Raw genomic sequence first — 23730 nt, 5'->3', positions numbered from 1 at the left:
CAGAGGTAGTGAGAGGGATGAGGTAGGAAGATGGGGAATATAGAGGTAGAATGGGAGGAAAAAGATAAGGAACGGAGATAGGGATTATAGACAGAAGACGTGAGGAGAGAGGTATGAGGTACGGAGAGAGGTATGAGGTAGGTGTCTTTGTGTTATATGTTGTATGTACACGGGTATTCCCTCCAGGTGGGGGGTCAGCCGCTGGTCACTCACAGTATATAGCATGGCTACACTGCATGTGTCTTGGCGTGTTCCATAGCATGAGACTAACCTCTTATAATATTAACAATATCTCATTTTTCTCTTCTCTCCACATCCTTGTTCTGTTTGCACCAATCTCTTCTCTCGCATGTCCCCCCGAAACTCATCCTCATCCCATCCTCCCTGTTACTGTATGTCTACCCATGTTATCCTAAACCCCCTCCACTCTCCCACTGCTCTCTCCCTGACCCCTGATATGTGACCCCTCCACTCTCCCACTTCTCTCTCCCTGACCCCTGATATGTGACCCCTCCACTATCCCGCTGCTCTCTCCCTGACCCCTCCACTCTCCCGCTGCTCTCTCCCTGACCCCTGATATGTGACCCCTCCACTCTCCCACTGCTCTCTCCCTGACCCCTGATATGTGACCCCTCCACTCTCCCACTTCTCTCTCCCTGACCCCTGATATGTGACCCCTCCACTCTCCCACTGCTCTCTCCCTGACCCCTGATATGTGACCCCTCCACTCTCCCACTTCTCTCTCCCTGACCCCTGATATGTGACCCCTCCACTATCCCGCTGCTCTCTCCCTGACCCCTGATATGTGACCCCTCCACTATCCCGCTGCTCTCTCCCTGACCCCTGATATGTGACCCCTCCACTATCCCGCTGCTCTCTCCCTGACCCCTCCACTCTCCCGCTGCTCTCTCCCTGACCCCTGATATGTGACCCCTCCACTCTCCCGCTGCTCTCTCCCTGACCCCTGATATGTGACCCCTCCACTATCCCGCTGCTCTCTCCCTGACCCCTTCACTCTCCCGCTGCTCTCTCCCTGACCCCCAATCTGTGACCCCTCCACTCTCCCGCTGCTCTCTCCCTGACCCCCAATCTGTGACCCCTCCACTCTCCCTGACCCCCAATCTGTGACCCCTCCACTATCCCGCTGCTCTCTCCCTGACCCCCAATCTGTGACCCCTCCACTCTCCCTGACCCCCAATCTGTGACCCCTTCACTCTCCCGCTGCTCTCTCTCCCTGACCCCCAATCTGTGACCCCTCCACTCTCCCGCTGCTCTCTCTCCCTGACCCCCAATCTGTGACCCCTCAACTCTCCCGCTGCTCTCTCTCCCTGATCCCCAATCTGTGACCCCTCCACTATCCTGCTGCTCTCTCTCCCTGACCCCCAATCTGTGACCCCTCCACTATCCCGCTGCTCTCTCTCCCTGACCCCCAATCTGTGACCCCTCCACTATCCCGCTGCTCTCTCCCTGACCCCCAATCTGTGACCCCTCCACTCTCCCTGACCCCCAATCTGTGACCCCTCCACTATCCCGCTGCTCTCTCTCCCTGACCCCCAATCTGTGACCCCTCCACTCTCCCGCTGCTCTCTCTCCCTGACCCCCAATCTGTGACCCCTCCACTATCCCGCTGCTCTCTCTCCCTGACCCCCAATCTGTGACCCCTCCACTATCCCGCTGCTCTCTCTCCCTGACCCCCAATCTGTGACCCCTCCACTATCCCGCTGCTCTCTCTCCCTGACCCCCAATCTGTGACCCCTCCACTCTCCCGCTGCTCTCTCTCCCTGACCCCCAATCTGTGACCCCTCCACTATCCCGCTGCTCTCTCTCCCTGACCCCCAATCTGTGACCCCTCCACTATCCCGCTGCTCTCTCTCCCTGACCCCTGATATGTGACCCCTCCACTCTCCCGCTGCTCTCTCTCCCTGACCCCCAATCTGTGACCCCTCCACTCTCCCGCTGCTCTCTCTCCCTGACCCCAATCTGTGACCCCTCCACTATCCCGCTGCTCTCTCTCGCTGACCCCTGATATGTGACCCCTCCACTCTCCCACTGCTCTCTCCCTGGCCCCCAATCTGTGACCCCTCCACTCTCCCTGACCCCCAATCTGTGACCCCTCCACTATCCCGCTGCTCTCTCTCCCTGACCCCCAATCTGTGACCCCTCCACTATCCCGCTGCTCTCTCTCCCTGACCCCTGATATGTGACCCCTCCACTCTCCCACTGCTCTTTCCCTGACCCCTGATGTGACCCCTCCACTCTCCCGCTGCTCTCTCTCCCTGACCCCTGATATGTGACCCCTCCACTATCCCGCTGCTCTCCCTGACCCCCAATCTGTGACCCCTCCACTCTCCCTGACCCCCAATCTGTGACCCCTCCACTATCCCGCTGCTCTCTCTCCCTGACCCCCAATCTGTGACCCCTCCACTCTCCCGCTGCTCTCTCTCCCTGACCCCCAATCTGTGACCCCTCAACTCTCCCTCTGCTCTCTCTCCCTGACCCCCAATCTGTGACCCCTCCACTATCCCGCTGCTCTCTCTCCCTGACCCCTGATATGTGACCCCTCCACTCTCCCGCTGCTCTCTCCCTGACCCCCAATCTGTGACCCCTCCACTCTCCCTGACCCCCAATCTGTGACCCCTCCACTATCCCGCTGCTCTCTCTCCCTGACCCCCAATCTGTGACCCCTCCACTCTCCCGCTGCTCTCTCTCCCTGACCCCCAATCTGTGAACCCTCCACTATCCCGCTGCTCTCTCTCCCTGACCCCCAATCTGTGACCCCTCCACTATCCCGTTGCTCTCTCTCCATGACCCCTGATATGTGACCCCTCCACTATCCCGCTGCTCTCTCCCTGACCCCCAATCTGTGACCCCTCCACTCTCCCTGACCCCCAATCTGTGGCCCCTCCACTATCCCGCTGCTCTCTCTCCCTGACCCCCAATCTGTGACCCCTCCACTATCCCGCTGCTCTCTCCCTGACCCCCAATCTGTGACCCCTCCACTCTCCCTGACCCCCAATCTGTGACCCCTCCACTATCCCGCTGCTCTCTCTCCCTGACCCCCAATCTGTGACCCCTTCACTATCCCTGACCCCCAATCTGTGACCCCTCCACTATCCCGCTGCTCTCTCTCCCTGACCCCCAATCTGTGACCCCTCCACTCTCCCTTGCTCTCTCCCTGACCCCCAATCTGTGACCCCTCCACTCTCCCTGACCCCCAATCTGTGACCCCTCCACTATCCCGCTGCTCTCTCTCCCTGACCCCCAATCTGTGACCCCTTCACTCTCCCTGACCCCCAATCTGTGACCCCTCCACTCTCCCGCTGCTCTCTCTCCCTGACCCCCAATCTGTGACCCCTTCACTCTCCCTGACCCCCAATCTGTGACCCCTCCACTCTCCCGCTGCTCTCTCTCACTGACCCCCAATCTGTGACCCCTTCACTCTCCCTGACCCCCAATCTGTGACCCCTCCACTCTCCCGCTGCTCTCTCTCCCTGACCCCTCCACTCTCCCGCTGCTCTCTCTCCCTGACCCCTGATATGTGACCCCTCCACTCTCCCGCTGCTCTCTCTCCCTGACCCCTGATATGTGACCCCTCCACTCTCCCGCTGCTCTCTCTCCCTGACCCCTGATATGTGACCCCTCCACTCTCCCGCTGCTCTCTCTCCCTGACCCCTGATATGTGACCCCTCCACTCTCCCGCTGCTCTCTCTCCCTGACCCCTGATATGTGACCCCTCCACTCTCCCGCTGCTCTCTCTCCCTGACCCCTGATATGTGACCCCTCCACTCTCCCGCTGCTCTCTCTCCCTGACCCCTGATATGTGACCGCTTTGCTGTAACATTGCTCTATTCCTGCTCCTGAGAAATGTTTTCCGCTTTTCCTGCTCAGCCCGATTATCAGGGCACTGACCGTCCAGAGCCACCGTCCAAGCCTCTCCCACCTGACCCAGTGCTGAGGCGCTGCCAGGTAACGTGTTGTAGTGTGTAGTGGAGTGTCTCTCAAACTGTGTGTTGTGTGGCCCCTGTATAGTGTACTTACATCCCCAGTGGTGGGGCAGAGGTGTGGCCCCTTTGTGGTGTAATCACATCCCGGTGGTGGGGCAGAGGTGTGGCCCCTGTGTGGTGTAATCACATCCCGGTGGTGGGGCAGAGGTGCGGCCCCTGTGTGGTGTAATCACAGCCCGGTGGTGGGGCAGAGGTGTGGCCCCTGTGAGGTGCAGAGGTGTGGCCCCTGTGTGGTGTAATCACAGCCCGGTGGTGGGGCAGAGGTGTGGCCCCTGTGAGGTGCAGAGGTGTGGCCCCTGTGTGGTGTAATCACAGCCCGGTGGTGGGGCAGATGTGTGGCCCCTGTGTGGTGTAATTACACCCCGGTGGTGGGGCAGAGGTGTGGCCCCTGTGTGGTGTAATCACAGCCCAGTGGTGGGGCAAAGGTGTGGCCCCTGTGTGGTGTAATCACATCCCGGTGATGGGGCAGAGGTGTGGCCCCTGTGTGGTGCAGAGGTGTGGCTCCTGTGTGGTGTAATCACAGCCCGGTGGTGGGGCAGAGGTGTGGCCCCTGTGTGGTGTAATCACAGCCCGGTGGTGGGGCAGAGGTGTGGCCCCTGTGTGGTGTAATCACAGCCCGGTGGTGGGGCAGGGGTGTGGCCCCTGTGTGGTGCAGAGGTGTGGCCCATGTGTGGTGTAATCACAGCCCGGTGGTGGGGCAGAGGTGTGGCCTCTGTGTGGTGTAATCACAGCCCGGTGGTGGGGCAGAGGTGTGGCCCCTGTTGGTGGGGCCCCTGTGTGGTGTAATCACATTCCGGTGGTGGGGCAGAGGTGTGGCCCCTGTGTGGTGTAATCACATCCCGGTGGTGGGGCCCTGGTGCCATGTGACATGCATGCCGCTCTGCTTTGTAATTCCCTCACCCTCTCGGGGCCGGTGCCCTCTGCTTTGTATGTCCTGTGTGTGGTAATTCCCTCACCCTCTCGGGGTCGGTGCCCTCTGCTTTGTATGTCCTCGGTGTGGTAATTCCCTCACCCTCTCGGGGCCGGTGCCCTCTGCTTTGTATGTCCTCTGTGTGGTAATTCCCTCACCCTCTCGGGGCCGGTGCCCTCTGCTTTGTATGTCCTGTGTGTGGTAATTCCCTCACCCTCTCGGGGCCGGTGCCCTCTGCTTTGTATGTCCTGTGTGTGGTAATTCCCTCACCCTCTCGGGGTCGGTGCCCTCTGCTTTGTATGTCCTGTGTGTGGTAATTCCCTCACCCTCTCGGGGCCGGTGCCCTCTGCTTTGTATGTCCTGTGTGTGGTAATTCCCTCACCCTCTCGGGGCCGGTGCCCTCTGCTTTATATGTCCTGTGTGTGGTAATTCCCTCACCCTTTCAGGGCCGGTGCCCTTTGCTTTGTATGTCCTGTGTGTGGTAATTCCCTCACCCTCTCGGGGCCGGTGCCCTCTGCTTTGTATGTCCTGTGTGTGGTAATTCCCTCACCCTCTCGGGGTCGGTGCCCTCTGCTTTGTATGTCCTGTGTGTGGTAATTCCATCTCCCTCTCGGGGTCGGTGCCCTCTGCTTTGTATGTCCTGTGTGTGGTAATTCCATCTCCCTCTCGGGGCCGGTGCCCTCTGCTTTGTATGTCCTGTGTGTGGTAATTCCCTCACCCTCTCGGGGCCGGTGCCCTCTGCTTTGTATGTCCTGTGTGTGGTAATTCCCTCACCCTCTCGGGGCCGGTGCCCTCTGCTTTGTATGTCCTGTGTGTGGTAATTCCCTCACCCTCTCGGGGCCGGTGCCCTCTGCTGCCTGGCACAGACCTCCTGCATGGCTGACTGTCATTCTCACAGCTCTCTTCATCCAGGCTGATGCTCAGGACAGGCCACCTGCCCCAAGTCGCCCTCTTCCTGCAGACCCCCTCCTGAGGAAGGCCCAGGTAACCAGCAGCGCACACTGTATGGGGGCTCCCTGTGAGACCACCCGGAGGACAGGGGCGTGGAGGAGTTATATCTGTATAATGATTATTTATGTAACTGCCGCGCAGGGGGGTAAATGCTGCAGACAGCTCTGGGTAACAGTGGCGGGCGATGTGATTCAGCCGCACAGCAGTGGCGTATATATAATGGGTGCAGTGTGTGCCGTGTACAGGGGGCCCGGGATCCAGGGGGCCCACACCGCACAGCCTGCAACCATTTTTTGTATAATTACGTCTCCGGCGTTCCACACCGACGGCAGCAGCGCTGCACAAATCACCAGGAAAATGGCGCAAGAGGCATGTACCCATCACAGGCATGTACCCATCACAGGTCTCTTCTTCATGTGTCCTGCACTATATACCCCTCACAGGTCTCTTCTTCATGTGTCCTGCACTATATACCCCTCACAGGTCTCTTCTTCATGTGTCCTGCACTATATACCCCTCACAGGTCTCTTCTTCATGTGTCCAGCACTATATACCCCTCACAGGTCTCTTCTTCATGTGTCCTGCACTATATACCCCTCACAGGTCTCTTCTTCATGTGTCCTGCACTATATACCCCTCACAGGTCTCTTCTTCATGTGTCCAGCACTATATACCCCTCACAGGTCTCTTCTTCATGTGTCCTGCACTATATACCCCTCACAGGTCTCTTCTTCATGTGTCCTGCACTATATACCCATCACAGGTCTCTTCTTCATGTGTCCGGCACTATATACCCATCACAGGTCTCTTCTTCATGTGTCCGGCACTATATACCCATCACAGGTCTCTTCTTCATGTGTCCTGCACTATATACCCCTCACAGGTCTCTTCTTCATGTGTCCTGCACTATATACCCCTCACAGGTCTCTTCTTCATGTGTCCGGCACTATATACCCCTCACAGGTCTCTTCTTCATGTGTCCTGCACTATATACCCATCACAGGTCTCTTCTTCATGTGTCCTGCACTATATACCCCTCACAGGTCTCTTCTTCATATGTCCTGCACTATATACCCATCACAGGTCTCTTCTTCATGTGTCCTGCACTATATACCCCTCACAGGTCTCTTCTTCATGTGTCCAGCACTATATATACCCCTCACAGGTCTCTCCTTCATGTGTCATGCACTATATACCCATCACAGGTCTCTTCTTCATGTGTCCTGCACTATATACCCCTCACAGGTCTCTTCTTCATGTGTCCGGCACTATATACCCCTCACGGATATACAGATACTGTGGTATGGTGGTGGAACAGTAGTGTTGTCATACGGTTTATTGTTTGCAGAGGTTGATGTCAGACACTAGATGGCGCCCTTCCTTCAGTAACTGAGACTGCAGTCTACCATTACCGAGAGACCTCAGAGAACGGAGTTGACATGAGCAGGGAAAGACCAGTTCTTGGTAAAATTGTCCCTAGGCTCCACTCTGTCTGACAGGTTATTTTGGTTAATGAGTACACAGGAATGAGCCCAGCATCCCCGGCCCTCACTATAGCTATACTGGACAATGGCACATTGGCCGCTCCTTCCAGGGATGTACTGTATGTATCTAGAGGACTGGTACCCATATTTAGTGGCCCATACACATTACACCCACACAGTAATAGTGCCCCATACACATTACACCCACACAGTAGTAGTGCCCCATACACATTGCATCCACACAGTAGTAGTGCCCCATACACATTGCATCTACACAGTAGTAGTGCCCCATACACATTGCATCCACACAGTAGCAGTGCCCCATACACATTGCATCCACACAGTAGTAGTGCCCCATACACATTACACCCACACAGTAGTAGTGCCCCATACACATTGCATCCACACAGTAGTAGTGCCCCATACACATTGCATCTACACAGTAGTAGTGCCCCATACACATTACATCCACACAGTAATAGTGCCCCATACACATTGCATCCACACAGTAATAGTGCCCCATACACATTACACCCACACAGTAGTAGTGCCCCATACACATTGCATCCACACAGTAGTAGTGCCCCATACACATTGCATCCACACAGTAGTAGTGCCCCATACACATTGCATCCACACAGTAATAGTGCCCCATACACATTACACCCACACAGTAGTAGTGCCCCATACACATTGCATCCACACAGTAGTAGTGCCCCATACACATTACACCCACACAGTAGTAGTGCCCCATACACATTGCATCCACACAGTAGTAGTGCCCCATACACATTGCATCCACACAGTAGTAGTGCCCCATACACATTACACCCACACAGTAGTAGTGCCCCATACACATTACGCCCACACAGTAGGCGCCCATACACATTACACCCACACAGTAGTAGTGCCCCATACACATTGCATCCACACAGTAGTAGTGCCCCATACACATTGCATCCACACAGTAATAGTGCCCCATACACATTGCATCCACACAGTAGTAGTGCCCCATACACATTACACCCACACAGTAGTAGTGCCCCATACACATTGCATCTACACAGTAGTAGTGCCCCATACACATTGCATCCACACAGTAGTAGTGCCCCATACACATTACACCCACACAGTAGTAGTGCCCCATACACATTACACCCACACAGTAGTAGTGCCCCATACACATTGCATCTACACAGTAGTAGTGCCCCATACACATTACACCCACACAGTAGTAGTGCCCCATACACATTGCATCTACACAGTAGTAGTGCCCCATACACATTGCATCCACACAGTAGTAGTGCCCCATACACATTGCATCCACACAGTAGTAGTGCCCCATACACATTACACCCACACAGTAGTAGTGCCCTATACACATTACGCCCACACAGTAATAGTGCCTCATACACATTGCATCCACACAGTAGTAGTGCCCCATCCACATTGCATCCACACAGTAGTAGTGCCCCATACACATTGCATCCACACAGTAATAGTGCCCCATACACATTACACCCACACAGTAGTAGTGCCCCATACACATTGCATCTACACAGTAGTAGTGCCCCATACACATTGCATCCACACAGTAGTAGTGCCCCATACACATTGCATCAACACAGTAGTAGTGCCCCATACACATTATGCCCACACAGTAATAGTGCCCCATGCACATTGCATCCACACAGTAGTAGTGCCCCATACACATTACACCCACACAGTAGTAGTGCCCCATACACATTGCATCCACACAGTAGTAGTGCCCCATACACATTGCATCCACACAGTAGTAGTGCCCCATACACATTGCATCCACACAGTAATAGTGCCCCATACACATTGCATCCACACAGTAGTAGTGCCCCATACACATTGCATCCACACAGTAGTAGTGCCCCATACACATTGCATCCACACAGTAGTAGTGCCCCATACACATTGCATCCACACAGTAATAGTGCCCCATACACATTGCATCCACACAGTAGTAGTGCCCCATACACATTGCATCCACACAGTAGTAGTGCCCCATACACATTGCATCTACACAGTAATAGTGCCCCATACACATTGCATCCACACAGTAATAGTGCCCCATACACATTGCATCCACACAGTAGTAGTGCCCCATACACTTTACACCCACACAGTAGTAGTGCCCCATACACATTACACCCACACAGTAGTAGTGCCCCATACACATTACACCCACACAGTAGTAGTGCCCCATACACATTGCATCCACACAGTAATAGTGCCCCATACACATTGCATCCACACAGTAGTAGTGCCCCATACACATTGCATCCACACAGTAGTAGTGCCCCATACATATTATGCCCACACAGTAATAGTGCCCCATACACATTGCATCCACACAGTAGTAGTGCCCCATACACATTGCATCCACACAGTAGTAGTGCCCCATACACATTGCATCCACACAGTAGTAGTGCCCCATACACATTGCATCCACACAGTAATAGTGCCCCATACACATTGCATCCACACAGTAGTAGTGCCCCATACACATTGCATCCACACAGTAGTAGTGCCCCATACACATTGCATCCACACAGTAATAGTGCCCCATACACATTGCATCCACACAGTAGTAGTGCCCCATACACATTGCATCCACACAGTAATAGTGCCCCATACACATTGCATCCACACAGTAATAGTGCCCCATACACATTGCATCCACACAGTAGTAGTGCCCCATACACATTGCATCCACACAGTAGTAGTGCCCCATACATATTATGCCCACACAGTAATAGTGCCCCATACACATTGCATCCACACAGTAGTAGTGCCCCATACACATTGCATCCACACAGTAGTAGTGCCCCATACACATTGCATCCACACAGTAGTAGTGCCCCATACACATTGCATCCACACAGTAATAGTGCCCCATACACATTGCATCCACACAGTAGTAGTGCCCCATACACATTGCATCCACACAGTAGTAGTGCCCCATACACATTGCATCCACACAGTAATAGTGCCCCATACACATTGCATCCACACAGTAGTAGTGCCCCATACACATTGCATCCACACAGTAATAGTGCCCCATACACATTGCATCCACACAGTAGTAGTGCCCCATACACATTGCATCCACACAGTAGTAGTGCCCCATACACATTGCATCCACACAGTAGTAGTGCCCCATACACATTGCATCCACACAGTAGTAGTGCCCCATACACATTGCATCCACACAGTAGTAGTGCCCCATACACATTGCATCTACACAGTAATAGTGCCCCATACACATTGCATCCACACAGTAATAGTGCCCCATACACATTGCATCCACACAGTAGTAGTGCCCCATACACATTACACCCACACAGTAGTAGTGCCCCATACACATTACACCCACACAGTAGTAGTGCCCCATACACATTACACCCACACAGTAGTAGTGCCCCATACACATTACACCCACACAGTAGTAGTGCCCCATACACATTGCATCCACACAGTAATAGTGCCCCATACACATTGCATCCACACAGTAGTAGTGCCCCATACACATTGCATCTACACAGTAGTAGTGCCCCATACATATTATGCCCACACAGTAATAGTGCCCCATACACATTGCATCCACACAGTAGTAGTGCCCCATACACATTGCATCCACACAGTAGTAGTGCCCCATACACATTGCATCCACACAGTAGTAGTGCCCCATACACATTGCATCCACACAGTAATAGTGCCCCATACACATTGCATCCACACAGTAGTAGTGCCCCATACACATTGCATCCACACAGTAGTAGTGCCCCATACACATTGCATCCACACAGTAATAGTGCCCCATACACATTGCATCCACACAGTAGTAGTGCCCCATACACATTGCATCCACACAGTAGTAGTGCCCCATACACATTGCATCTACACAGTAATAGTGCCCCATACACATTGCATCCACACAGTAGTAGTGCCCCATACACATTGCATCTACACAGTAGTAGTGCCCCATACACATTGCATCCACACAGTAGTAGTGCCCCATACACATTACACCCACACAGTAGTAGTGCCCCATACACATTACACCCACACAGTAGTAGTGCCCCATACACATTACACCCACACAGTAGTAGTGCCCCATACACATTACACCCACACAGTAGTAGTGCCCCATACACATTACACCCACACAGTAGTAGTGCCCCATACACATTGCATCCACACAGTAGTAGTGCCCCATACACATTGCATCCACACAGTAGTAGTGCCCCATACACATTGCATCCACACAGTAGTAGTGCCCCATACACATAAAAATCCACACAGTATTAGGGCTCATTCTGCAACCAGTGCCGGAGCCGGAGGAGCTGGAATGGATATTGGTAGCGCTGCGCCTGGCAGAGAAGTAGCTGGACACACCACTGCTATATGCATGCAGCGGGCACTGATTACTGCTCTAGACAGAACTACTATTTGTATCTACCCCCTGGCTGCGGGTGGTAACACCGGGCAGCGCCACACCTCTTCTCGGCTAAGGGGTAGATATGCCCCTGACTCCCCCTACCCCTTCCAGTGAGTGTACACGTGTATACACCCAGGGTAACACCTCAGGGGAGGGAAGCTGACTCCTGCCATGTGACTTTCTGCCTCTCCAGGTCTCCGCCTCAGTGAAACCACCTCTACCCAAGAAACCGATACCCCTCAGTCCTGTATTACCCTGCCAGGACCCCTTGCTTGGTGTGCCGGCGTATCCTGACCATATCACAGCATTGCCAACACGGTAAGACAAACATTGTATGAGACATGTACGTAACACACAAGTTTCATGGTACTGGAAGAACCTTAATTCTGACACAGGAAGTACTATGACTGGGTGTATCTAGTGGCAGCTCCTAGGTGTGCCCACTGTGCAGCAGTATGGACATTCGGGGTTCCGGACTGCCCATGTTGGACAATCAGGCCCTATGCTGATAACTGGCACATGTGCACAAACACCATCAGAATGGCGCATGTGTACAAGATCCGGCTACTAGGCCCTGCATCGGCTGTGATTATCAGATAGTGCCTCCAGTGGTAAGTCACTGATCATGCACGCCCTCACTGGAGGTGGCTGCACCCCTACAGCCTCTAGGTAAATCCCCCACTGATTTTATCTGTTAGTGAATTGATCACATGATGAACCAGCTGTCACCTGTATGCACTAAAACCTGTAGTGACATTACTGAGGCCGCGCTCTCAGTGATGTCACTAGTTACTAGTGACTGGATAGGCTGCACTCTCAGTGATGTCACTGGTTCCTAGTGACTGGATAGGCTGCACTCTCAGTGATGTCACTGGCTCCTAGTGACTGGATAGGCTGCGCTCTCAGTGATGTCACTGGCTCCTAGTGACTGGATAGGCTATACTCTCAGTGATGTCACTGGCTCCTAGTGACTGGATAGGCCGCGCTCACAGTGATGTCACTGGCTCCTATTGACTGGATAGACTGCACTCTCAGTGATGTCACTGGCTCCTAGTGACTGGAAAGGCTGCACTCTCAGTGATGTCACTGGCTCCTAGTGACTGGATAGGCTGCACTCTCAGTGATGTCACTGGCTCCTAGTGACTGGATAGGCTGCGCTCGTAGTGATGTTACTAGTTCCTAGTGACTGGATAGGCTGCGCTCTCAGTGATGTCACTGGCTCCTAGTGACGGGATAGGCTGCACTCTCAGTGATGTTACTGGTTCCTAGTGACCGGATAGGCTGCGCTCTCAGTGATGTTACTGGTTCCTATTGACTGGATAGGCTGCACTCTCAGTGATGTCACTGGCTCCTAGTGACTGGATAGGCCGCGCTCACAGTGATGTCACTGGCTCCTATTGACTGGATAGGCTGCACTCTCAGTGATGTCACTGGCTCCTAGTGACTGGATAGGCTGCACTCTCAGTGATGTCACTGGCTCCTAGTGACTGGATAGGCTGCGCTCGTAGTGATGTTACTGGTTCCTAGTGACTGGATAGGCTGCGCTCTCAGTGATGTCACTGGCTCCTAGTGACGGGATAGGCTGCACTCTCAGTGATGTTACTGGTTCCTAGTGACCGGATAGGCTGCGCTCTCAGTGATGTTACTGGCTCCTATTGACTGGATAGGCTGCACTCTCAGTGATGTCACTGGCTCCTAGTGACTGGAAAGGCTGCACTCTCAGTGATGTCACTGGCTCCTAGTGACTGGATAGGCTGCACTCTCAGTGATGTCACTGGCTCCTAGTGACTGGATAGGCTGCGCTCGTAGTGATGTTACTGGTTCCTAGTGACTGGATAGGCTGCGCTCTCAGTGATGTCACTGGCTCCTAGTGACGGGATAGGCTGCACTCTCAGTGATGTTACTGGTTCCTAGTGACCGGATAGGCTGCGCTCTCAGTGATGTTACTGGTTCCTAGTGACTGGATAGGCTGCGCTCTCAGTGATGTCACTGGCTCCTATTGACTGGATAGGCTGCACTCTCAGTGATGTCACTGGCTCCTAGTGACTGGAAAGGCTGCACTCTCAGTGATGTCACTGGCTCCTAGTGACTGGAAAGGCTGCACTCTCAGTGATGTCACTGGCTCCTAGTGACTGGATAGGCTGCACTCTCAGTGATGTCACTGGCTCCTAGTGACTGGAAAGGCTGCACTCTCAGTGATGTCACTGGCTCCTAGTGACTGGAAAGGCTGCACTCTCAGTGATGTCACTGGCTCCTAGTGACTGGAAAGGCTGCACTCTTAGTGATGTCACTGGCTCCTAGTGACTGGATAGGCTGCGCTCTCAGTGATGTCACTGGCTCCTAGTGACTGGATAGGCTGCACTCTCAGTGATGTCACTCGCTCCTAGTGACTGGATAGGCTGCACTCTCAGTGATGTCACTGGCTCCTAGTGACCGGATAGGCTGCACTCTCAGTGATGTCACTGGCTCCTAGTGACCGGACAGGTAGAACTCTCTTGTTATGTATGGGTGACAGATCCATTGAAACATGACATTGGTGTGAATAAGTTTTGTATGAAGTAGTCAGATGACATATAAAGTCACCATATTGTTTTGTAACTCTCTCCTCTCATGGCCAGCAGGCATGCTCCCCCACCGCCCTACACAGGAAGGACCCCCTGGCTGTAGCAGGGACATGGAGACTGCATGGAGGAGACCCCACTAGAGGGGCTGGCACCCAGGAAGTCGCCCTGTGACGCAGAAGGAGGAGATATGTGTATATAGGGGATTGCAGTACTGTGTATAGTATGTGGGGCTGTACCCTGCACCCCCAGCTGGACTTGTGGGGCCCCCCTGAATGGACTCTATAATACTGTATATAGCTGGTTCATGTGTGTTTTTTACGGCAGAGCGTGTAGGGAGGGTTTACGTAATAATGTGCAATAAGAGGGGGGGTCTGGCTGGAGGGATTTATTTAACGATGGCACGCTTTGTGCTGAATGGAGGGCCAGACGCCTGGGAGGTGAGCGGCATTTCCTGCTGTTACTCTGAGTGGCCAGCAGGGGGCAGAATGGGCTTGTTGTATCAGACTGTCTCATAGGAAACCTTGTGACTATGAATTCTCCATGATGCTTGATGGCAGATAAAGAAATATGGCTAACCTGCTTCCTCTTTATTATCACACACTCGCCCTCTCACACTCTCACTCCCCTACATTGACACATCTTGTTTTGCTTCTCTGTCCGGATATATCTCAGAAGTTACTCTCCGCACACTGCCATATCATTGCTGTGGATAAACATGTTTGGGGCTGACCTCCCTGAGGATCCTGTGGTGGGAATAGGGCCAGACCTCACTTGGCTCACCTTGAAGTACCTGGGTTTTTCCTGATAGGGAATGTTTACAGCCGCCGCACCCCGTACTCCGGGGGTTACTGTACCAAGCAGTGTCCAGCCAATCAGCTCTGAGGAAGTACATTCTAGTAACTGACAGGTAGCAGCTGACTGGTTGCCACGGGCAACTTCTCCACTAGTCCACTTCTCCACCCTTTTCTCTTTGCTTTATACATCTCCCCCTCACTCCCCTCCGATGACATACACATACCTGCACAGCACCGCAGAACAGAACTACATGTCCCAGCATGTCCAGGACTCCCGCAGGCTGCAGGAATAACAGTGATAAAGCCACCTGCATTTACAGCTGCAATAAATCACCCCCCTGTATAGTTCCCCAGGTGGTCCTCCCATGCTCCTACTGTAGGACAGATACACCCCCTCCTCAGGCCTGTCTCTGACCATAGGTGCCGACCTCCGCCCTCTGGCAATGTATAACTGCGTGACCTCTAGGAGACAGCTCCAGCCCCACGCACGCAGGACAGATGTGGAGGGGATAGACGGGCGTCTAGTGACATGTCTACATGTACAGCGCACATTACCAGGGTGAGCCCCTGCAGCGCCAGCGTCGGAGAGCTCGCTGGAACCCGGCCAGATGTGACACATACAGAAGGTGGCTGGCGGGGATCAGGCGGGCGCCGTAAGTGGCCGAAGCGGGCGAGTAATCACCGCCCGCTTGTATGGACTCCCATCGATGGCACAATACACGTTCCCAGCGCTCACACTTCCCGTCCGGCGCGTCACTGGCGGCAGCGTGTATATTATTGTACATTGGACCCGATTCAGACCTGATTGCTGCAGTGCGATCTCGCAAGGCGTCCGATTACTGATTGCGCATGTGTACGGATCGTAATGCGCAGGTGCGAGGCCAAACTGCGAAATAATACAGCGTTTTTTTATCGCTAGCCATACTCAAGGTGAGTGACAGGAGGAAGCGGGCGTTTGTGGGTGGTAAGTGGCCGTTTTCTGGGAGTGCCAGGGATAGCGCGGGCGTTCCCAGGGTGTGTGACGTCCGCTCCGGCCCCGATCAGCCTGTATGTATCGCACTGTAGGGGTAGGTCCTGGGCTGCGCACAGACTGGATACGTCATTCCATGGTGAGTGAGTTGGGAACGGATTTGCCGCTGGCCGGCGTTTGCAGAGCTTTTCGCGTGGTGTATGCAGATTTGCGCATGGCGGATTTTCACTCTGTTTTGGCGGTGACTATCCGATCGCAGATCTCTGCAAATCCACAGAGGAGCCATCAGGTGTGAATCAGGCCCTGTGTCCTATGGGACGCTGCACAGAGGCATATTTACTAAAGGCCGATTATCACCGATTTTGTGTTTCTCTACCAATTTTTGGTCGATTTTGCCGATAAATTGTCTCCGAGCGTCAGAGAACCGTCAGTATCATCCATAAGACTTCATGCACCTCGCAAACAGACTGACGACCTGCCGGAGTTCTTCCATTCCTAAAACACGTTCTGTTGGCGGGAGGCAATCGCCATACGGTCACAAAGCCCACGCCGGAATCCCGACAGGCGGTAAAATGCCGACGCCGGAATACACAGGCTATTCTCGCTCTGTGGGTGTCTTTCTAGCGCTCGCTCTGCTGCCGGCATTCTGGACCCGTTGTGTAAACGTGCTGGCGCCCTACTATCGGCGATGTAGGCAGATCATACGGTCTGACGTTCCCCGGCAGGCACGCGGCTACACACCAGCTGCTCTGCGTTGCGCATATGACATATGTTGGCGGCGGCACACGCGTGCTCTGTAACACTACATAAGCCCACGTAGCTATGTGCGTGTGACGCGGGCCGTGTGTGACGGGAGCCCTGGGAATACATTGGTGTAGTGAGAGAGAGCAGAGGGGCCAAACACCAGGCCCAGCGGAGGAAATGGGCCCGCTAGCTCCTGGGCACGGTGAGACTGGTGGAGGAGTGTAGATGGGAGTACCACCCTGCCGGGGAACCATTCGCCAGGCACTGACACCAATCACAGACTGTCGCACACCCTGCTCCGGGTACTGTATGGAAATGGGTGGTGGGTGACCGGACAGGAGGCGGAGTGGGAATGGCGCAGGACAGCGCAGTGAGGGTACTGGGAACCCAGTCTAGTAATAGGTGTGTTCATATCCCAGACTGAAACTGGTCATTGGGGGATTCCAGGTGTCAGACCAGTATAACCAGTCCACCCGTCTCTCTGGTCACCAGTGCAGCCCACTTTACTGATAACAGGCGGATAATCATTAACATGGCCAGAGCTCCATGGGAAGAGCTGTGTTATAGACATGTAATAAGAGGAACACCGCCTCACTGAGCCAGCCAATACTGCAGAGCCTGAGCATACACAGGGGAGCAGTGCCCACTGAGCCAGCAATCATTAGACTGTGCATACACAGGGGAACAGTGTCCACTGAGCCAGCAATCATTAGACTGTGCATACACGGGAACAGTGTCCACTGAGCCAGCAGTCATTAGAGACTGTGCATACACAGGGGAACAGTGCCCACTGAGCCAGCAATCATTAGACTGTGCATACACAGGGGAACAGTGTCCACTGAGCCAGCAATCATTAGACTGTGCATACACAGGGGAACAGTGTCCACTGAGCCAGCAGTCATTAGACTGCATACACGGGAACAGTGTCCACTGAGCCAGCAGTCATTAGAGACTGTGCATACACAGGGGAACTGTGCCCACTGAGCCAGCAGTCATTAGAGACTGTGCATACACAGGGGAACAGTGCCCATTGAGCCAGCAGTCATTAGAGACTGTGCATACACAGGGGAGCAGTGCCCACTGAGCCAGCAGTCACTAGCAACTCTGCACACACAGGGGAGCAGTGCCCACTGAGCCAGCAGTCACTAGCAACTCTGCACACACAAGGGAACAGTGCCCACGGAGCCAGCAATCATTAGACTGTGCATACACAGGGGAGTAGTGCCCACTGAGCCAGCAGTCACTAGCAACTCTGCACACACAAGGGAACAGTGCCCACTGAGCCAGCAATCATTATACTGTGCATACACAGGGGAGTAGTGCCCACTGAGCCAGCAGTCACTAGCAACTCTGCACACACAGGGGAGCAGTGCCCACTGAGCCAGCAGTCACTAGCAACTCTGCACACACAAGGGAACAGTGCCCACTGAGCCAGCAATCATTAGACTGTGCATACACAAGGGAGTAGTGCCCACTGAGCCAGCAGTCACTAGCAACTCTGCACACACAGGGGAACAGTGCCCACCGAGCCAGAAGTCACTAGCAACTCTGCACACACAAGGGAACAGTGCCCACTGAGCCAGCAATCATTAGACTGTGCATACACAGGGGAACAGTGTACACTGAGCCAGCAGTCATTAGAGATTGTGCATACACAGGGGAACAGTGCCCACTGAGCCAGCAGTCATTAGAGACTGTGCATACACAGGGGAACAGTGTCCACTGAGCCAGAAGTCATTAGAGACTGTGCATACACAGGGGAACAGTGCCCACTGAGCCAGCAATTATTAGAGACTGTGCATACACAGGGGAACAGTGCCCACTGAGCCAGCAGTCATTAGAGACTGTGCATACACGGGAACAGTGCCCACTGAGCCAGCAGTCATTAGAGACTGTGCATACACAGGGGAACAGTGCCCACTGAGCCAGCAATTAGAGACTGTGCATACACAGGGGAACAGTGCCCACTGAGCCAGCAGTCATTAGAGACTGTGCATACACGGGAACAGTGCCCACTGAGCCAGCAGTCATTAGAGACTGTGCATACACAGGGGAACAGTGCCCACTGAGCCAGAAGTCATTAGAGACTGTGCATACACAGGGGAACAGTGCCCACTGAGCCAGCAGTTATTAGAGACTGTGCATACACAGGGGAACAGTGCCCACTGAGCCAGCAGTCATTAGAGACTGTGCATACACAGGGGAACAGTGCCCACTGAGCCAGAAGTCATTAGAGACTGTGCATACACAGGGGAACAGTGCCCACTGAGCCAGCAATTATTAGAGACTGTGCATACACAGGGGAACAGTGCCCACTGAGCCAGCAGTCATTAGAGACTGCATACACGGGAACAGTGCCCACTGAGCCAGCAGTCATTAGAGACTGTGCATACACAGGGGAACAGTGCCCACTGAGCCAGCAATCATTAGACTGTGCATACACGGGAACAGTGCCCACTGAGCCAGCAGTCATTAGAGACTGTGCATACACAGGGGAACAGTGCCCACTGAGCCAGCAATTATTAGAGACTGTGCATACACAGGGGAACAGTGCCCACTGAGCCAGAAGTCATTAGAGACTGTGCATACACAGGGGAACAGTGCCCACTGAGCCAGCAATTATTAGAGACTGTGCATACACAGGGGAACAGTGCCCACTGAGCCAGCAGTCATTAGAGACTGTGCATACACGGGAACAGTGTCCACTGAGCCAGCAGTCATTAGCAACTCTGCAATCACAAGGGAGCAATGCCCATTTAGCCAGAAGACATTTAGGAGCAGTGCCCACTGAACCAGCAGGTATAAGTGATCCAATGCACACATAGGGGAGCAAAGCCATTTGAGCCAGTGATAATTAGAGACTCTGTGTATATATTGGAGAGCAGTGCCCACTGAGCCAGCAGTTATTAGAGACTGTGCATACACAGGGGAACAGTGCCCACTGAGCCAGCAGTCATTAGAGACTGTGCATACACGGGAACAGTGCCCACTGAGCCAGCAGTCATTAGAGACTGTGCATACACAGAGGAACAGTGTCCACTGAGCCAGCAGTCATTAGCAACTCTGCAATCACAAGGGAGCAATGCCCATTTAGCCAGAAGACATTTAGGAGCAGTGCCCACTGAGCCAGCAGGTATAAGTGATCCAATGCACACATAGGGGAGCAAAGCCATTTGAGCCAGTGATAATTAGAGACTCTGTGTATATATTGGAGAGCAGTATCCACTGAGCCAGCGGATATTAGAAATTGTTTGCATATAATGGGGAGCATTGCTCACTGAGTCAGCGGATATTGATGTAATATATGTATCCCCCTCCCACTCTCTGTATAACATAACTACACCCCACCCTCTGTATAATATATGTACCCCCCACTCTCTGTATAATACACCTACACCCCACTCTGTATAATATATGTACCCCCCACTCCCTGTATAATACACTTACACCCCACTCTGTATAATATATGTACACCCCACCCTCTGTATAATACACTTACACCCCACTCTGTATAATATATGTACACCCCACCCTCTGTATAATATATGTACCCCCTCTCTGTGTATAATACACCTACACCCCACTCTGTATAATATATGTACCCCCCACTCTCTGTATAATACACTTACACCCCACTCTGTATAATATATGTACACCCCACCCTCTGTATTATATATGTACCCCCCTCTCTGTGTATAATACACTTACACCCCACTCTGTATAATATATGTACACCCCACCCTCTGTATTATATATGTACCCCCCTCTCTGTGTATAATACACATACACCCCACTCTGTATAATATATGTACACCCCACCCTCTGTATAATATATGTACCCCCTCTCTGTGTATAATACACCTACACCCCACTCTGTATAATATATGTACCCCCCACTCTCTGTATAATACACTTACACCCCACTCTGTATAATATATGTACACCCCATCCTCTGTATAATACACTTACACCCCACTCTGTATAATATATGTACACCCCACCCTCTGTATAATACACTTACACCCCACTCTGTATAATATATGTACACCCCACCCTCTGTATAATATATGTGCCCCCCTCTCTGTGTATAATACACTTACACCCCACTCTGTATAATATATGTACACCCCACCCTCTGTATAATATATGTACCCCCCACTCTCTGTATAATACACTTACACCCCACTCTGTATAATATATGTACACCCCACCCTCTGTATAATATATGTGCCCCCCTCTCTGTGTATAATATACTTACACCCCACTCTGTATAATATATGTACCCCCCACCCTCTGTATAATACACTTACACCCCACTCTGTATAATATATGTACACCCCACCCTCTGTATAATATATGTACCCCCACTCTCTGTATAACATAACTACACCCCACCCTCTGTATAATATATGTGCCCCCCTCTCTGTGTATAATACACCTACACCCCACTCTGTATAATATATGTACCCCCCCACTCTCTGTATAATACACTTACACCCCACTCAGTATAATATATGTACCCCCACCCTCTGTATAATATACTTACACCCCACTCTGTATAATATATGTACACCCCACCCTCTGTATAATATATGTACCCCCCTCTCTGTGTATAATACACTTACACCCCACTCAGTATAATATATGTACCCCCCACTCTCTGTATAATACACTTACACCCCACTCTGTATAATATATGTACACCCCACCCTCTGTATAATACACTTACACTCCACTCTGTATAATATATGTACACCCCAACCTCTGTATAATATATGTACCCCCCTCTCTGTGTATAATACACCTACAACCCACTCTGTATAATATATGTACCCCCCACTCTCTGTATAATACACTTACACCCCACTCTGTATAATATATGTACCACCCACTCCCTGTATAATACACTTACACCCCACTCTGTATAATATATGTACCCCCCACTCTCTGTATAATACACTTACACCCCACTCTGTATAATATATGTACCCCCCTCTCTGTGTATAATACACCTACACCCCACTCTGTATAATATATGTACCCCCACTCTCTGTATAATACACTTACACCCCACTCTGTATAATATATGTACCCCCCTCTGTGTATAATACACCTACACCCCACTCTGTATAATATATGTACCCCCCACTCTCTGTATAATACACTTACACCCCACTCTGTATAATATATGTACCCCCCACTCTCTGTATAAAACACCTACACCCCACTTACTCTGTATAATATATGTACCCCCACTCTCTGTATAATACACTTACACCCCACTCTGTATAATATATGTACCCCCCTCTCTGTGTATAATACACCTACACCCCACTCTGTATAATATATGTACCCCCACTCTCTGTATAATACACTTACACCTCACTCTGTATAATATATGTACCCCCCACTCTCTGTATAACACACTTACACTCCACTCTGTATAATATATGTACCCCCCACTCTCTGTATAATACACTTACATCCCACTCTGTATAATATATGTACCCCCCACTCTCTGTATAATACACTTACACCCCACTCTGTATAATATATGTACCCCCCACTCTCTGTATAATACACTTACACCCCACTCTGTATAATATATGTACCCCCCACTCTCTGTATAATACACTTACACCCCACTCTGTATAATATATGTACCCCCCACTCTCTGTATAATACACCTACACCTCACTCTGTATAATATATGTACCCCCCACTCTCTGTATAACATAACTACACCCCACCCTCTGTATAATATATGTACCCCCCACTCTCTGTATAATACACCTACACCCCACTCTGTATAATATATGTACCCCCCACTCCCTGTATAATACACCTACACCCCACTCTGTATAATATATGTACCCCCCACTCCCTGTATAATACACTTACACCCCACTCTGTATAATATATGTACACCCCACCCTCTGTATAATACACTTACACCCCACTCTGTATAATATATGTACACCCCACCCTCTGTATAATATATGTACCCCCTCTCTGTGTATAATACACCTACACCCCACTCTGTATAATATATGTACCCCCCACTCTCTGTATAATACACTTACACCCCACTCTGTATAATATATGTACACCCCACCCTCTGTATTATATATGTACCCCCCTCTCTGTGTATAATACACATACACCCCACTCTGTATAATATATGTACCCCCCACCCTCTGTATAATACACTTACACCCCACTCTGTATAATATATGTACCCCCCACCCTCTGTATAATACACTTACACCGCACTCTGTATAATATATGTACCCCCCACCCTCTGTATAATACACTTACACCCCACTCTGTATAATATATGTACACCCCACCCTCTGTATAATACACTTACACCCCACTCTGTATAATATATGTACACCCCACCCTCTGTATTATATATGTACCCCCCTCTCTGTGTATAATACACCTACACCCCACTCTGTATAATATATGTACCCCCCACTCTCTGTATAATACACTTACACCCCACTCTGTATAATATATGTACACCCCACCCTCTGTATAATACACTTACACCCCACTCTGTATAATATATGTACACCCCACCCTCTGTATAATATATGTACCCCCCTCTCTGTGTATAATACACCTACACCCCACTCTGTATAATATAAGTACCCCCCACTTTCTGTATAAAACACCTACACCCCACTTACGCTGTATAATATATGTACCCCCCACTCTCTGTATAATACACTTACACCCCACTCTGTATAATATATGTACCACCCACTCTCTGTATAATACACCTACACCTCACTCTGTATAATATATGTACCCCCCACTCTCTGTATAATAC

At 51.7% G+C, this 23730-nt stretch overlaps 1 protein-coding gene across 7 annotated transcripts in view; it reads left to right on the top strand.

Moving 5' to 3' along the window:
* Positions 1-14959, top strand: part of ADAM15 (ADAM metallopeptidase domain 15) — an 83596-nt gene extending 68637 nt beyond the window's left edge. Inside the window, exons 21-24 of one of the 7 annotated variants that reach the window (XM_063946636.1) lie at positions 3889-3966; positions 5827-5898; positions 12014-12138; positions 14439-14959. In XM_063946636.1, coding sequence (XP_063802706.1) covers positions 3889-3966; positions 5827-5898; positions 12014-12138; positions 14439-14487 — 324 coding nt within the window. In that variant the 3' untranslated portion in view covers positions 14488-14959. Of the gene's footprint in view, positions 1-3888; positions 3967-5812; positions 5899-12013; positions 12139-14438 lie in introns of those variants that run through there. The other 6 variants (XM_063946637.1, XM_063946639.1, XM_063946638.1 and 3 more) reach the window with 6 other exon arrangements.
* The last annotated feature ends 8771 nt before the right edge of the window (positions 14960-23730 follow it).

This window comes from Pseudophryne corroboree, chromosome 12, assembly GCF_028390025.1.
Source record: "Pseudophryne corroboree isolate aPseCor3 chromosome 12, aPseCor3.hap2, whole genome shotgun sequence".
Taxonomy (NCBI): domain Eukaryota; kingdom Metazoa; phylum Chordata; class Amphibia; order Anura; family Myobatrachidae; genus Pseudophryne; species Pseudophryne corroboree.
The sequence above is the reverse complement of the archived record's forward strand: the minus strand, read 5'-3'. Positions and strand labels throughout refer to the sequence as shown.